Source organism: Alternaria conjuncta, assembly GCF_024043145.1.
Source record: "Alternaria conjuncta strain BMP 0040 chromosome Unknown scaffold_16, whole genome shotgun sequence".
NCBI classification, from domain to species: domain Eukaryota; kingdom Fungi; phylum Ascomycota; class Dothideomycetes; order Pleosporales; family Pleosporaceae; genus Alternaria; species Alternaria conjuncta.
Genome location: NW_026250105.1, coordinates 538,096 through 552,494, shown reverse-complemented (window position 1 = coordinate 552,494; position 14,399 = coordinate 538,096). Strand labels below are relative to the sequence as shown.

At 53.9% G+C, this 14,399-nt stretch overlaps 7 protein-coding genes across 7 annotated transcripts; 3 read left to right on the top strand and 4 right to left on the bottom strand.

The window, feature by feature from the left end:
- Positions 1 to 1,686: 1,686 nt before the first annotated feature.
- Positions 1,687 to 3,343, top strand: J4E85_009353 (uncharacterized protein; the record flags this gene model as incomplete). The annotated part of the gene is made up of 2 exons (XM_051473577.1): positions 1,687 to 1,883; positions 1,951 to 3,343. The coding sequence occupies 2 exons, from the start codon at positions 1,687 to 1,689 to the stop codon at positions 3,341 to 3,343; spliced, it is 1,590 nt and encodes a 529-aa protein (XP_051322782.1).
- A 758-nt stretch (positions 3,344 to 4,101) lies between these two features.
- J4E85_009352 (uncharacterized protein) lies at positions 4,102 to 5,585 on the bottom strand (the record flags this gene model as incomplete). The annotated part of the gene is made up of 2 exons (XM_051473576.1): positions 4,102 to 5,040; positions 5,088 to 5,585. 2 exons carry the CDS (start codon positions 5,583 to 5,585, stop codon positions 4,102 to 4,104), a joined length of 1,437 nt encoding a protein of 478 aa, XP_051322781.1.
- Positions 5,586 to 6,851: 1,266 nt separating this feature from the next.
- On the top strand, positions 6,852 to 8,655 carry J4E85_009351 (uncharacterized protein; the record flags this gene model as incomplete). Its single annotated transcript, XM_051473575.1, has 2 exons — positions 6,852 to 7,255; positions 7,302 to 8,655. 2 exons carry the CDS (start codon positions 6,852 to 6,854, stop codon positions 8,653 to 8,655), a joined length of 1,758 nt encoding a protein of 585 aa, XP_051322780.1.
- Positions 8,656 to 8,839: 184 nt separating this feature from the next.
- On the bottom strand, positions 8,840 to 9,174 carry J4E85_009350 (uncharacterized protein; the record flags this gene model as incomplete). The annotated part of the gene is made up of 3 exons (XM_051473574.1): positions 8,840 to 8,961; positions 9,036 to 9,101; positions 9,165 to 9,174. The coding sequence occupies 3 exons, from the start codon at positions 9,172 to 9,174 to the stop codon at positions 8,840 to 8,842; spliced, it is 198 nt and encodes a 65-aa protein (XP_051322779.1).
- Positions 9,175 to 9,470: 296 nt separating this feature from the next.
- On the top strand, positions 9,471 to 10,823 carry J4E85_009349 (uncharacterized protein; the record flags this gene model as incomplete). Its single annotated transcript, XM_051473573.1, has 2 exons — positions 9,471 to 9,662; positions 9,729 to 10,823. The coding sequence occupies 2 exons, from the start codon at positions 9,471 to 9,473 to the stop codon at positions 10,821 to 10,823; spliced, it is 1,287 nt and encodes a 428-aa protein (XP_051322778.1).
- A 395-nt stretch (positions 10,824 to 11,218) lies between these two features.
- Positions 11,219 to 12,617, bottom strand: J4E85_009348 (uncharacterized protein; the record flags this gene model as incomplete). Its single annotated transcript, XM_051473572.1, is given in 3 exon segments — positions 11,219 to 12,171; positions 12,246 to 12,378; positions 12,390 to 12,617. The coding sequence occupies 3 exon segments, from the start codon at positions 12,615 to 12,617 to the stop codon at positions 11,219 to 11,221; spliced, it is 1,314 nt and encodes a 437-aa protein (XP_051322777.1).
- Positions 12,618 to 13,133: 516 nt separating this feature from the next.
- On the bottom strand, positions 13,134 to 13,760 carry J4E85_009347 (uncharacterized protein; the record flags this gene model as incomplete). Its single annotated transcript, XM_051473571.1, has 1 exon — positions 13,134 to 13,760. The coding sequence occupies one exon, from the start codon at positions 13,758 to 13,760 to the stop codon at positions 13,134 to 13,136; it is 627 nt and encodes a 208-aa protein (XP_051322776.1).
- Between the last annotated feature and the right edge of the window lie 639 nt (positions 13,761 to 14,399).

The window sequence follows — 14,399 nt, the reverse complement described above, 5'->3', positions numbered from 1 at the left end:
CTAGATTGAATATGTGCCAATATAGCAAGAGTATCGACCGAATGCGATAGTATTCGTCCAGTGCTTGGCATGTCCACGGTAGTGTAGTTATGAAGTTCGTTGCCGTTGGAAAGTGTTGTAGAGATGTTGGAGGTGCGTGATGTTCTGCCAACAAGGGGGGCTTTGGGGTCGCTGGAGGTGTGGGAGGTTCTGTTGGCTCTGATGGTGTCACGCTGTCCCGACGGGGGCAGGAGAAGGTGGGAGATGGAGGAGGTGTCGTCTCTGATGATATTACGCTGTCCTGGCGACGACGAGGGAAACTGACCGTTGGAGGAACCTTGCGTGTGGAGTTATCATCCAACATCGGAAGGGGCGAAATGGACATGATGAGTCCTCGGGCTGTGATGACTGTGAATCTGCTGATACAAAAGAGGAGACGATCTAACGCAGTTTATATACCGCGTAGGTTTCGAATACCACAGTGGGATATGATGGGCTTCTGTGGATTGTCCTGTAGATTTTCTATGTCGAGCCACGGCACCGTGCAATCGCCCAATACGCTCTTTTCACTGTCAAATCCAACACTGCATCTGAGTACAGGAATCATCTACCTAGATATAGAGCGAAAAACCTTTTCGCTGTATTCTTGGGCACACACCGTCCATCCTGTGGTCCCGCGATCACGCTTCGCAAAGGTGTTACCAACTTGAATAGCTCGCTTATAAGCACTACCCGACATTTGAACTAGACGAATTCGGTATTCTCCATACCGCAGGTCTTTGGCTGGTAGTCGCTGTATACTCCGCCGTGGTAATCATGAGATTGCTCGGAGACTAGATCGCGCCGCAGTACGTCTGGGCCGTGATACGTGGGCCAGAGACAGGTAGAGATCTTGACACGCATATCGGCTGATGCTTTACGTTAGTTCTGGTATATGTAGCCTCGAGTCCAATCCATAGATACGTGTACCATGGTAGTGCGATGGATGCTGTTACCTTTCCCCACGATCCTATCGGTGCGCGACAGACCTCCGCCAACGCTGTTGCAACTACATCCCAGCACCATGTTCGGCCAACTACCTAGGTATCCTCCAAACCAAGCAAAAGCTCAATCTCGCGTGTGGATGACAACATGCAGATAAACCGCGGGACGCGGCTCATGAAACCTCCATCCCGAGTTGCGCGCGCAACATTGCTTCAGGCAAAGAATCGCAGTCGTCGCCAAAAACCAACGTCGAAGCCATGACCGCGAAAGAGGGGAGCTATTATGGGAACATGCAGGTTTCCCGCGCGCAGTGGATCAGGAGAACCACCATGTGACATCAGCGTGCTCCGCGTTAAGCGACTTGACCCTGAAGGTACTAGCGCCCAAACTCTGGGAACAGCCAACGCCAATGAGACGCCGGGCAGTATAGTTCCGTTTCATGAGCCCCGTCGAGCTCAAACCCCTCGCGATGCCGTTGCCGCCGTCGTCGTTCTGACTGTTCAACCCTCTCTCTTTCCGAGGCGAGTCTCCATCGCTCTCGTCTTTCTTGTCGCTCTCTCTCCCTGCTTATCCTTAGGTCTCTCGCGGCCGTTACAATCTCTCTATAGGTTCACGCTGGTTCGTGCCTACACGCTCACTCCCTCGCGGTCACATCGCGTTATCGCGCATTCGAAGCGTTCGCAAACGAGTTTTTCGGGTCGATTATTTGAGTTTTTTTGCAAGATGTTGGGTTTTCACAGAAGAACGAGGTCTTTAATACCGGTTAAGGATTTGGGCAAATATGATAAGGTTGCTATGGTTGAGGAAGAGGAGGAGCGGGATGTAGAGGAAGAGATGGAGAGTCACAACGCGCCAGACGGTGCCGATAAGTCGCGGCGGACGCAATTGATGCTGGTTTACCTCATCTTCCTTGCTGAAGCGTAAGTTCTACTATACATCTCATATGAGATGACCCGTTTCTTCCGGCTTGTGCTAACATTGGCGTAGCATCATGGCATCAAGTCTCCAGCCACAGCTCCAAATGCTCCTCTCATCCTCCGACTACTGCGGCACCCTCTCATCGTCTTATCTCCGAAGCATACTCGACTGCGCGTACGCATTCGGTGGAACAACGGGTCTATTCTGGGGATACCTCGCCGACCGCATGGGAAGACGGCGCGTTACGCTCATCGGGCTCTGGAGCATGTTTGCATGCTGCTTGAGCATGGGATTCGCAACTAGCCTCGTCAGCTGCACAATCTTCCGCTTCGTTGCGGGCATGGTCAGCTCGGCGATCGTATGCACAACCCTGACCATGATTGGAGACTTGAGCACATCGGCAGAGGAGAGGGCCAAGAATGTCGCCCGACTGCCTACCATTTCTCTGGGTGGCTCCATGGGCCCTATCATGCAACTCATGGTATCGGAGAGCCTGCAAGCATACAACATGGTCTGGCAAGACTACCCAACACTGGGCTCTGAGCTGGCCTGCGGAGCCGTACTCTTCGGCATCGCGCTCACGGCGAGCATCTGCCTCAAGGAAACGCTTCCCCACCACAACGACCGCTCAGCAGACCCCGTCGACATGGACTGCGAAAAGGCTGCTTTCCTCCGCCGCGACTCAGAAGACACCAACGTCACTCTCGTCGACTTCGCTCGCCCAGATCCCATCACCATCTCGCAGTTCCTCCAGGCCCCTTCCCTCATGGTCCTCCTATCCTCCTTCTGCCTCCTCTCGCTCCACGCCTCGACCTTTGACGTCGTCCTCCCCCACCTCGGCCACAGCAGCACAGACCAAGGAGGCATGGGCATCTCCTGCGAATGGCTCAGCATCGTCGTCCTCTGCGTCCGCGGCATGGCCGGCATGGTACTCTTCTACGCCATCCCGTACGCAACCGAGAAATACGGCCTCGTCAAGCTCTACCGTTCCGTCTCCGCCATGCTCCCCGCAACCTACGTCCTCACCCCCATCCTCGCCATCGTAGTCACCTGCTCCGGTCTCGAACCCGTCATATCCACCTTCTCCATCTTCGCCCAACACCTCCTCACCGGCGGCGCAAACGTCGTTGTCTCTCTCCTCGTCCTTAACACCACACCCGATGCTTTCTCCGCCGGCACCGTCGTCGGCATGATGCAAGTCGCCAGCCTCTTCAAGGCTTTCGCCGTTGCTGTTAGTGGAACAAGCTACTATTTCAGCGACGACCTCAGTGTGCAAACAACAAACTTCGCGCTGTGGACTTGCCTCGCACTCTTCGGCATCGTCGGCGCGGGTCTCGCGTGGTTCGTCCGTGAGAGACCGAGTGTTGAGAAGGATTTCCCCAGCGAGGTTCTCTGCTGGGAGACTTGCTTTGATGCTGATGCTGAGAAGCAGTTTAGTCTGGAGGATGTCCAAGAGGTTTGATTGATACCATCGCTATCATATCATCATCTGTCCGTTGTATGTCTTGATGTACCAATAGCGCGTCGACATTGCGTGTTTTTCCTATTCTTTCGTTTGTTTGTCGTGTGTTATGCTGTTTATCCATCGGTCTCCTTGTGTTTGGGTTCCGAACTCTGCTTCTTGGGTTGTATGAGTATATAAGCAAAACATCATATTCTGGCTCGTGAGCCAGCCATTTGCCTTGATAAAACTTTCACGATTTGCAAATGTGATTTGATCAATTCAGCAGTGATCCTCCGCGCGCGTGTACATGCAGCATAGACAAAAAGACCGAAAGGGACAGAAACCCTTGGGTTGCTAGGTTGAACGGCTCTGAGGGTCACATATTCGCCCGCTCTAAGTTGGCAATGCTAGAAGCGATGACAAGGTATGGCATCCCGCTGTTGAGCTTGCTCAATGTCAGTTTGTTAGAAAGAGGTTCGTGAGCTACATGTCAGGAATGGCGTGTCACAACATCAAGTATCAGATGGAAAGAAGTTTTTGAAATGTAATCATTGTACTATCGACGACTAAGTTGCCACAATGGGCCTACATCAAACCGAGTGATTGAGTATCTCTAATCAAACAACTTTTACCCATTAACGCCATACCCGAAGGCCGAAAACCAGATCCGATGATCATATCACATCATATCGTACGGCAGCTCCATTACTTACTCTCCGAGATGATCAAAGCAGATACACGAAAGGATGTGAAAGGCGATGACTCAAACGAGACGCTTAGTCGAAGCTCTTCTTCTGTCCCTGGAAGTCGCCGAAGCCACCACGGTTGAATGAGCCACCGCGGCCGCCACGGTCACCGCCACGGCCACGGCCGCCTCCGCGACCACCACCGAAGCCACGGCCTCCGCCACGACCACCGCGGTCGCCGAAGCCACCACGGCCGCCGCCACGTCCACCGCGACCACCACCACGGCCACCACCGAAGCCACCGCCGCCACCGTTGTCCTCACGAGGTTGAGCGTAGTCGATGCGGATGGCACGGCCGCCGATGTCCTGGCCGTTCAAAGCCTCAAGAGCGGCAGTAGCCTCCTCCTGGGAACCGAAGTCGACGTATCCGAAACCCTTGAGGGAGCCGGTGTCACGGTCGGTGGGAAGAGAGACACGGGTGATGTTACCGTACTCCTGGAAGACCTCCTGGATGCTCTCGTTGGAGCACTCGAATGAGACGTTGCCGAGGAAGAGGGTGCTGCTGGGAGGGCTGCGCTTGTCACCGTACTTGTTGGCACGGGCACCGTTGGCCTCGGGCTTAGCGCGGGGAGTGCTGAAGTCGACGTTGAGCTGACGGCCGTCAAGCTCGTACTCGTGCATCTCCTTCTGTGCCTTGGCGGCGTCGGCAGCGTTGGCGAACTCGACGTAACCGAAACCCTTAGCGCGGCCAGTCTCGCGGTCGGTGATGACACGGCAGCCAACAATCTCACCGAAACCCTCGAACTCGCGGCGGAGCCAGTCCTCGTCGATGTTCCAGCTCATGTTGCCAACGAAAAGGTTCTTGATACCCTCCTCAGCGGCGGGCTCCTCAGTCTTGGTCTTCTTGACAGCGGGAGCAGCGGCCTCCTCAGCCTTGCGCTTCTTGGAGGGAGCCTCCTCGCTCTCGGAAGCGGAGGAGTCGTCGGAGTCGGCGTCAGAGGAATCGTCAGAGTCGGAGGTGGAGGTGGCCTGTCAAAGTTAGTCTACGTTGAGTGATGGGAACATGGTGAACTAACCTCAGCCTTAGCGGCGGGCTTCTCATCCTCAGACTCGCTGCTGGAGTCGCTGTCGGAGTCGCTGGACTCAGCCTTGGCTGCGGCCTTCTTTACACCGTTGGCCTTGGCCTTGGGAGCAGGCTTCTCATCCTCGCTGCTGTCGCTGTCGCTGTCTTCCTCGCTGCTGTCGGAAGAGTCAGAATCGGAGTCGGCCTTAGCAGCGGCCTTAGGAGCAGCCTTGGCAGGAGTCTTCTTCTGCTCGACCTCCTCGCTGCTGCTCTCAGAGGATTCTTCGCTCTCGCTCTCGCTCTCAGACGAAGAATCAGACTCAGGCTCTGGGGTAGGAGCCTTCTTCGACTTCTTCTTGTCCTTGACGTTGGAAGCAACTGACTTGGCAATGTCCTTGCTCTTCGACTTGGGAGTAGCAGCGGGCTTGGTGACGCGACCAGCCTTGACGCTCGCGAGCTCAGACTTCTTCTCCTTCTTGGACGACTTGTCCGCGACCTTGGTCTTGCCCATTTTGATGATAGGTAACTAGATCTACAACATATTAGTATTGTGAAACGTGCGAAGAGAGCGCCGATGATGTGCGACAGAAAAAGGAAAGAGAGGAGCCGACGGCATGAAGCCGTCGCTCGGGCGCTGACGCCAGAAGGTCATCGTATGCGCCAGCCTGCTGGTCTGATTGTCTCAAATTGCGAAAAGCCCACTGGTATCTCTCGAGACCGCACGAAGCGGGTATCCCTCAAGCCCACGGAAAGCCCACAAGAGCCCACAGATACCGAGCTTCAAGGCATGTGTTCCCACAAGCGCCGAGAAGACGGAAGATTAACCCTCATAGTAGCAAAAAGCCCTCAGGATGATCTTGCCTTGCCCTGACGAGCGGCAGGCGTGCCCTCTGTAATGTGTGTTAAGGAAAAGCCAAACGTTGCCCACTGACTTGTAATTTGATCTGGTACTGGATGTTGCCCTCAGTAGCCCACTTGAGAATCGCGAAAGCCCTCAGTGTAGATTTCGAACGGTGAAAGTTCGAAAGAAGTTGTGAAGAAGGTTGATGGTAGGTAGATGCAAATGGCTGGGAGCGCGCAGTTTATGTAGCGGAAGGATCAGCATCGAACTTTTCAGCGGATCTGGGGCCCGAGCGTTGCGCTAGGGACGCGTTTTCTCGAGGTACGCTAGATTCGCCCCACGCGAACTCCATCCAACGGCGACGGCGGTATTTCCCTCAGAGATCTCAGGGTCTCGAGGTGACTGGGATTTATTCGAATGGAAACTAGATAGAATGATTTTTGTGTGGAAATGCTAGGAATACACCCACTCAAACTTTCCTCCGGTACCTAGGTAGGTCCTACCTACCTAGGTACTTAGAGGAGTTCAACCATGCACGAAATTTTGTTAGAGAACACACATGGTCTGCACAGCAGCAACATGGATCTATCTTGAATAGAATGTTTGCCGAGGTTGCCCACTGTGCCCTCATAATGGTGCTCACAGCAGCTTGATCATGCCGCAACCTATGTGTGATTTTGGCAGCATCAGTTGCTTACAAACGTGATATAAACGTTAAGGCTCCATCACGAACCAAAGCTACAGAGCAGCTAGTCTAGGTAATAGCCTGGACCAAGAGCGCTGACTCTTCATCGTCCGAAGAGATCTGGGTATCGAACTCTTCAAGGGCTCAAATGCAGGGCACAAGCTAGTGCAAAAGCGGTAAAGCGCAGAATCTCCGCCACGAGTCCTCGATTCCGTCCGGGCCCTCACCAAGCTCACCTGGGCAGCTCCAACATGGCATCTCCGGCAGCCCATAAACCGCGACGGCGGCGAAACATTGGAGAGGGCTCTCTCGCCCAGGTTGCACACGGTACACTCGATCTCGATCATTCGACCAACGCACGGAAGCCCGCGTTTCCTCTCGTCGCGTTTCTCTGGCCAGCCAAGGGCACCGTCTCGCAATGGGTCACAATACCCCTCATCTTGATGGCAGTTGGCCTATTCAGATGGACTGTCAGTTTGTGGGGCTATTCTGGATTCCAGTCACCGCCAATGCACGGTGACTTTGAGGCTCAGCGGCATTGGATGGAAATCACCAAACACCTGCCAGTGTCGAAATGGTACTTTTATGACTTGCAGTGGTGGGGACTGGATTACCCACCTCTGACTGCTTATCATAGCTGGCTACTGGGTGTAATGTATGTTGGAGCGTTGGATATTAAATACAAGTACTAATCGTTGCAGTGGTTCTGCCATCAATTCGAAATGGTTCGCTCTCGACGAGTCGCGGGCGCTCGATGACCCTTCCCTCAAGATATACATGCGAGCCACCGTCTTCGTATCCGAATACCTCATCTACGTTCCCGCGACGATCATCTTCCTCCGCCGATACTCGCGACTAGAGGGGGTCAACATTTGGGAGTCGTCGATTGCGCTGGTTGCCGTCCTAATGCAACCGGGGACGATCTTAATTGACCACGGGCACTTCCAATACAACACGGTTATGCTTGGTTTTGCAGTCGCAACACTCTCGAGCATGATCGCAGGGAGACCGCTGTGGGGATGTGTCTTCTTCGTTGGCGCGCTTGGCTTCAAACAGATGGCCTTGTTCTATGCGCCTGCAGTATTCGCATACCTGCTGGGCATTTGTCTCTTCCCCAGGATCAACATCGTGCGGTTCCTTGCGATCGCGCTGACTACAGTGGCTGCATTTGCCGTGCTATTTCTGCCGTTCTTGATGGGTGTCGCATATGACAGATATACCCACTTCAATTACGATCCTTTGGAAATGCCCCCGCTGCTGACCTTGAGATGGTTCATGACGCCCTGGAATATGAACTCCTGGTACTACCCATACGTTCTGGAGATGGGGCAGGCGATCCACCGCATCTTTCCCTTCTCTCGTGGATTGTTCGAGGATAAGGTTGCCAACATCTGGTGCACTATCCATACTTTCCACAAGCTTCATCGCTATCCGATCGAGCTACTTCAGCGTCTCGCGCTACTCGCCACGACCGCTGCGATTCTGCCGCCATGTTTGATCATCTTTGTCAAGCCTAAGAAGCAGCTTCTTCCACTGGCGTTTGCGGCGGTCTCCTGGGGCTTCTTCCTCTGTTCATACCAGGTGCACGAGAAGAACGTTTTGCTTCCGCTGTTGCCGATGACGCTACTCCTCAGCGGAAAGGATGGCCTACTACCGTCCACCCGCGCGTGGGTTGGTCTTGCGAACATGCTGGGCGTTTGGACAATGTTCCCGCTGCTCAAGAGAGACGAGCTACGAGTTCCATACTTTGTCATATCTCTCTTGTGGGCCTATCTTCTTGGTCTCCCTCCAGTCTCTTTCTCTGCCTACCATGAAGGCAGTCGTGGTGGACTGAATATCTTCAGCAAGATCCTCCACCTCAACATCTACCTGGCCATGATTGGATGGCACGTTGCGGAGGCCTTTTACCCTCCCCCAGCCGACAAACCGGATCTTTGGGTTGTCGCGAATGCGATTGTTGGAACGGGTGGCTTTGGTATTTGCTACCTGTGGTGCTTGTGGCGCCTTGTTGTCAAGAGTGAGTTGTTTGGAGCAGAAAAGAGTAAGACGCAGTAAAAGATTGGTGGATGTTCGTTGGTGCACTTCAGCACTTCTTCAAGATACCCAGGTAGATCATGGAGGGAAGATTTTGGTTCCTCATGTATAGTATTGTACATCGAATCTAAAAACGCGTATCGTGCGCAACGCCACCCATATGCTCGTGTTGTACATGTGGTATACATTTCCGTCCTTCATTGCGCTATATCTTGAAGCCGTATCCAGCCATGCACTTCTTGTAGTCGTCGACGAGGGTGAAGCACTCCTTCTGGGGGTCGTTCGATGTCGAGAAGAGCATGCATTCGTCGCGTTTAGCCTTTTGGTCTGTGCAGACGCAGCATGCTATTCGGGAGTCAGTACTAGAGCAGTAGGTACCAAGAAGTTGGGTAGAAACTCACGCTTAACTTTGGCTGGCGCGGCGGTGTCCTTGAGGTCTGAGCCCATGTTGGCAGCGGTTGGCGGTGCTAGAACGCCATCAATTAGCTACTCTGCGTCGCATACCAGCCATCATCAAACCGCAAGCATACCTGACGACATTGTGAGTGTGGGAGTGCGGTGGAGGTGAATTGAAGATGCTTAGCAATCGCAAAAGTTCCCAGGACATGTCATCGGACTCCCGCGGCGCTCCATACGCCACACGAGGGCTTGCACGGTTCGGCTAAAACCAACCCTGCAGGCGACAGGGGGTTCTAGACAATGAATCTCAATCAACCCCACTACGTTTTGCGCCCCACGACTCACACTATAAAGTATAAACAACAAACCCGCCCCCCTGTTGTGCTGCTTTCCGCTACTATATCCTCTCTGTAACTTGCAACGGGGCGTGCGAAACCATGGCTGGCGCAAAGATCTTTTCTATCGAGGGCAAGGGCCTCAAACTCACCACCGCCGAGGATATTGAGCCGCACATCCAGGACCTCAAGAGCAACGACGATGTAGAGGAGATCAAGTTCTTGGGCAACACTCTGGGTATTGGAGCCAGCGAGGCGCTTGCTAAGGTCTTGGAGAGCAAGAAGAACCTCCAGGTATGTTTACAGCCCCGCTCATCGGCGCTGCGATGTCAAAGACGGACTGACTGACCGAGTTTCCAGGTCGCAAACCTCGCCGACATCTTCACCTCGCGTCTCCTCTCTGAGATCCCGCCCGCGCTATCCCACCTCCTCACCTCCCTCCTCACACTACCAAACCTCCACACCGTCGACCTCTCGGATAACGCGTTCGGCCTCAACACGGTTGCCCCGCTCGTAGACTTCCTGTCGCAACACACCCCACTCCGCTACCTATACCTCAACAACAACGGTCTTGGACCCGCCGCCGGTGTCCTCGTCGCCGATGCGCTCACCGCGCTTGCCGCCAAAAAGGCCGCCGCGCGGAAAGACGGCAAGGAAGTTCCCGACCTTGAACTCGTAATCTGCGGTCGCAACCGCCTGGAGAACGGCAGCATGGGCGCATGGGCAAAAGCCTACGCCGCCAACACGGGCGTCAAGACCATCAAGATGACGCAGAACGGTATCCGTCAGGAGGGTATCTCGCACCTCATCACCAACGGCCTCGCCCACCTCTCCAAACTAGATACCCTCGACCTCCAAGACAACACCTTCACAGCCATGGGCGCAAAGGCCCTCAGCAGCGCCGTCGGCAACTGGACTGAGCTCCGCGAACTCGGCGTAGGCGACTGTCTGCTCAGTGGCCGGGGCGGTGTCGCTCTCGCTGCCGCACTAGAGAAGGGCAACAATAAGAAGGTTGAGGTCCTGCGCCTCCAGTTCAACGATATCAACGCCAAGGGTCTCGCTGGCCTCGCCTCCGCATCGCACACCGCGCTCCCTGTACTGCGTCGCGTCGAAATCAACGGCAACAAGTTTGACGAGGAGGACCCCAGTATCGAGAAACTGCGCGATGTGCTCGATGCACGGAAAGAAGAGAGTGGTGAGAATGCGGACGACGAAGAGTACTGGGGTCTAGACGAGCTGGACGAGTTAGATGACGACGACGAAGACGAGGAGGAGAGTGATGCAGAGGAGAAGCGTGGGGATGCCGATGATGACGAGGAGGGCGTCGAGGTTGAGGAGAAGGCTGCGAGACAGGTCGCGGCGGATAACGAGGCTGAGGAGAGTAATGTGGGTCAGGAGAAGGATAAGAAGGTTGATGATTTGGCGGATATGATGGCGAAGACGGAGATCAAGTGAGGGGATGGAGAGTGCACTGGAGGGGACCTTGTCATGCATTTAGCGGCTTGGGTTGGTTTGGGATGGGGATGGCTTTTTGAGTAGGCATGTAGGAATTGATACCATAGACCTTACTTCTGTTGCGTTCACACAAGGTAGTCAAGTGTTGGGACATGATGTGGGGAGGTGTCCAATTTGGAATGTAGTTCGATGTTGCTCTGTAGATTGAGAGGGTAAAGTGTGGTTCATTAGGGTGTCCAGCGGACGGGTCATCTATGTATAGGTTCGTGACCTCTATGCCACCTGCCCATGTCCGGTTATAGTGAATCTCGAATATCACCTACTCCTCTACCATCTTAGATGCATCCCCGACATTCACGGACACTCCTATCATGTCACCCCCATGCCTCACTGCCTCATCGATCGTCCGCGTCAGAGCTCGGCTCAGCCAGCAATTTTCCGTTCTCGTCCACTCGACCATGACCGTCCTGCACGAGCCTCTTCACGTAGGTTTCGTGCTCGTTGTCTTCAAGCTCCTCATCAACCTTGTTAAGGTCCTTGTCGGGCTGTGACTGCTCTTTGCGGTGCTTAGTCGCCGAGGAGTTGGAAACATCGCTGAGAGACTCTTGTCTACGGGAAACGAAGGACTGCGCAGTGGGGCTGAGTCCGCTCTTCTCGGTGTGGCCGTTGGTCGGCATCTCTTGCGGCTGGACTGTTTTGGGGTTTGGTTGAGTAGAGAAGCCGTTCTCTCCCTTGGGCGAGACAGCAGAATTACCGTCTTGTAGATCGCCGTGATGTTTGGAGCCAGACAGTGTGTCACGGGAGTTGATGCTCTCGCTACTGGCGCGGGGACGTTCATCGCTGGCGCGAGCACTTCCGTTGCTGGCGTGCGATTCACAGAGCCCCAAGCATACATGTTCCTCAGTGCCGCGGTTGGCACGAGCATCGAGAGTCTGTGGATCATCCATCCCCGATGCGGCGGCAAAGCCCGCCTCGATCTTAGGCCTCATAGTCATCTCCGCATTATGGGAGTCATCTTCCTTCTCTTGACGAGACCGTTGCTGAGGTGATGTGAAGTTCCTACTGTTGGCACGAGATCTTCCGTTGACAGGACTCAAGACAGATCCAGTGCTGCTGCTCAGTGATAGTTGACGCTCACGTCTGGCCGCAACGGACTGTGCGACTGCGGCAATGCCACCCTTCTCAGTATGACCATGGGCGCGGGCCTCGAGAGAATGGAGATGATCGGCTTCAGCCTTGGTGACAGTGCCTTGCGCAATCTTGGGTTCGATCTTAGCGATTTCCTCCTGGAGCTCGGCTTCGACTTCAGGGTGAGGAGCGTTGGTGTGGCCGACGGCCTTTTGCAGTTCTATAAATCGTCAGTGTTTGTCTCGATGTCGAGCGAAGAATCAAGCGGGACGGCATGTGGAAGTAGGTACGTACTGCTAACGATGCTCTGGGCAACACGAAGAACCTCGGTGGTCGCCTCGTCAGGGCTGCCATCTACAGCGATATGCAGGTCCTTGGCGGCCATCAGCAGGGAACGATGAGGAGCCTGAGCTTCACTGGATCCCTTCTAATCCACACCTTGTTAGCAATAGCTAGGGATTCGACGGCAGAGATAATGCGGACCGCTCTGTCGTCACGTGTAGCGACGTTCTCAGATAGAATACGGGCTTCCTCGGCTGTGATGGTGCTCGGGTCTTTTCGCAGCTTCTTGAGGATGGCTTCCAATTGGTCTTGGAATCGCTGCGAAAGGGTGGTAGCATCGCTGCTCGCGTCAGAGGACACCTTCTCGCTGAGAATGTCGCTCATGGTGACTGATAGAGGTAGGGCTGTAGGTGATGCTTGAGTAGAAGAAGCGGTGGCTTGGAGCTGTGGAGAAGAAGGTGAGGTGGTTGTTTGTGTTTGCGTGCTTTATCTGTGGCGATGACGTCGCGGGATCGCTTGTGGAAGGAAAGTGCAGGCGCAAACAATGAGATCGGATGACTCTGACAGCGGTTCTTTCCCGATGGAAACGAAAGCGTCAATATCTCCATAATGTGTTGCGGAGCAATTCTCCGCATCGCAGTCGCCTCTCTAAAACATGCATTCGACACACGCTGCGACAACGCAGGTAAAGCATAAGATCGCATTAGAGAAAGAGAGAGAGAGATTGAGATTGGGAAATACTAAGCACATGAAGGTCGGAGAATTATAAAACTTCAACTCCAGTTATCAATGGAGACATTGTATGACTAAGCGTGAAGTCAATCTGAACATATTGTTACAGCTTGATAACGATGGGAAAGTCTTGCAAAGACACGCAGGCCTCAAAAACATGTAGAAACATCAATAAGCATCCAAATCATTCTCCAATTCTGTCAACTCTTCCCGTTTCCGGTCAGCTGTTTCCTCGCTGTCGTCCGAGTCGCTGGCTAGATCCTCGTAAAGAACTTCCTCACCATGCTCTTTGACGTACTCATCAAACTCATCATCTTGTTTTGCAAGTCCAATCTCTACCGCCAACTCATCTTCGGCGGAAAGGGGGGCCATCGCCAAACCACCTTGGTCGGGATCGCGTTCAAGACCATGACCGTACGGTTCGTCATCGCCGTCTTCTTCTGAATCGTAGTCCTCGTCGCTACCGTCAGGCGAAACTGATTTTTCGTCTTTGCTAACGCCGTCTGCTTCGGTAGGTGCTGGTGCTGGATCGATTTCGTTGGATTGCGGCAAAGAAGTGCCGCTATTGTCATTGATGTCTTTGGCTTTCGCATGTTCCTGCTGCAATGCAACATCGTCATGTGGTTCACCGCGAGCTGGGGCTGGTTCTGTAGCTCCAATACTCTCTAGCTCCGCTGTTGATGTTGTTGGGTCCGTAGTGCCGACTTTCTTGGCTTTCTTCACCCCATTAGACGTTTCGCTGGACACGTCGAGGTCTTCGGATGCTGCGCGCTTCAATGCTGATGTTTCAGTCATGGTGGTCAATTAAGATTGTGAGATGATGAGGGGAGTGCAAAGTTCGAAGGGTCGACGTTTGAGGTTAATAGGGGCTGGGATCAACATGATGACGGAAGAGGCCCTTCGCAGCCCTCCATGGATCGGGAGTGATATCCCAGCTGTGGCGCAGATGAGCTAACCTACCTGGTAGACACGACTTATCGAATCGTCAAGTTAGGAGTTGGTACCGTAAATCGAGCTTGGGAATTTAGAAATCGAGTTGAGAGTCCTGGAGGTTAGACGAGATCTCTCGAAGTATTCGAAGCTGTGTTCATGTCTTTAGTCTATACAAATCAGTGCCCGCCATGCTGTGGAGCAATATATGAGATTGTAAACAACCCATGCTCTGCTCAACCGGGGGCGTCGCGCGAGAGCGTTAAAGTCACGGGAAACTTGTTACGAAGTGGTGACAATGGAATGCCCGCAGATGACTGCAAGCGATACTTTCCGTTGCTATAGCCGTTGGTAAAAGATGGTGGTTTCCTCACCTTGCGATGCGCGATGACGCGGCCACTGCCGAAAAGCCGAACAGCAGGGATGTCTTCTCACTAGCCCCACCGAAATCCAGCTGTCAAGCCTCACCTACCCACCACCCTCTGCCTGATTCAATGTCCTGCG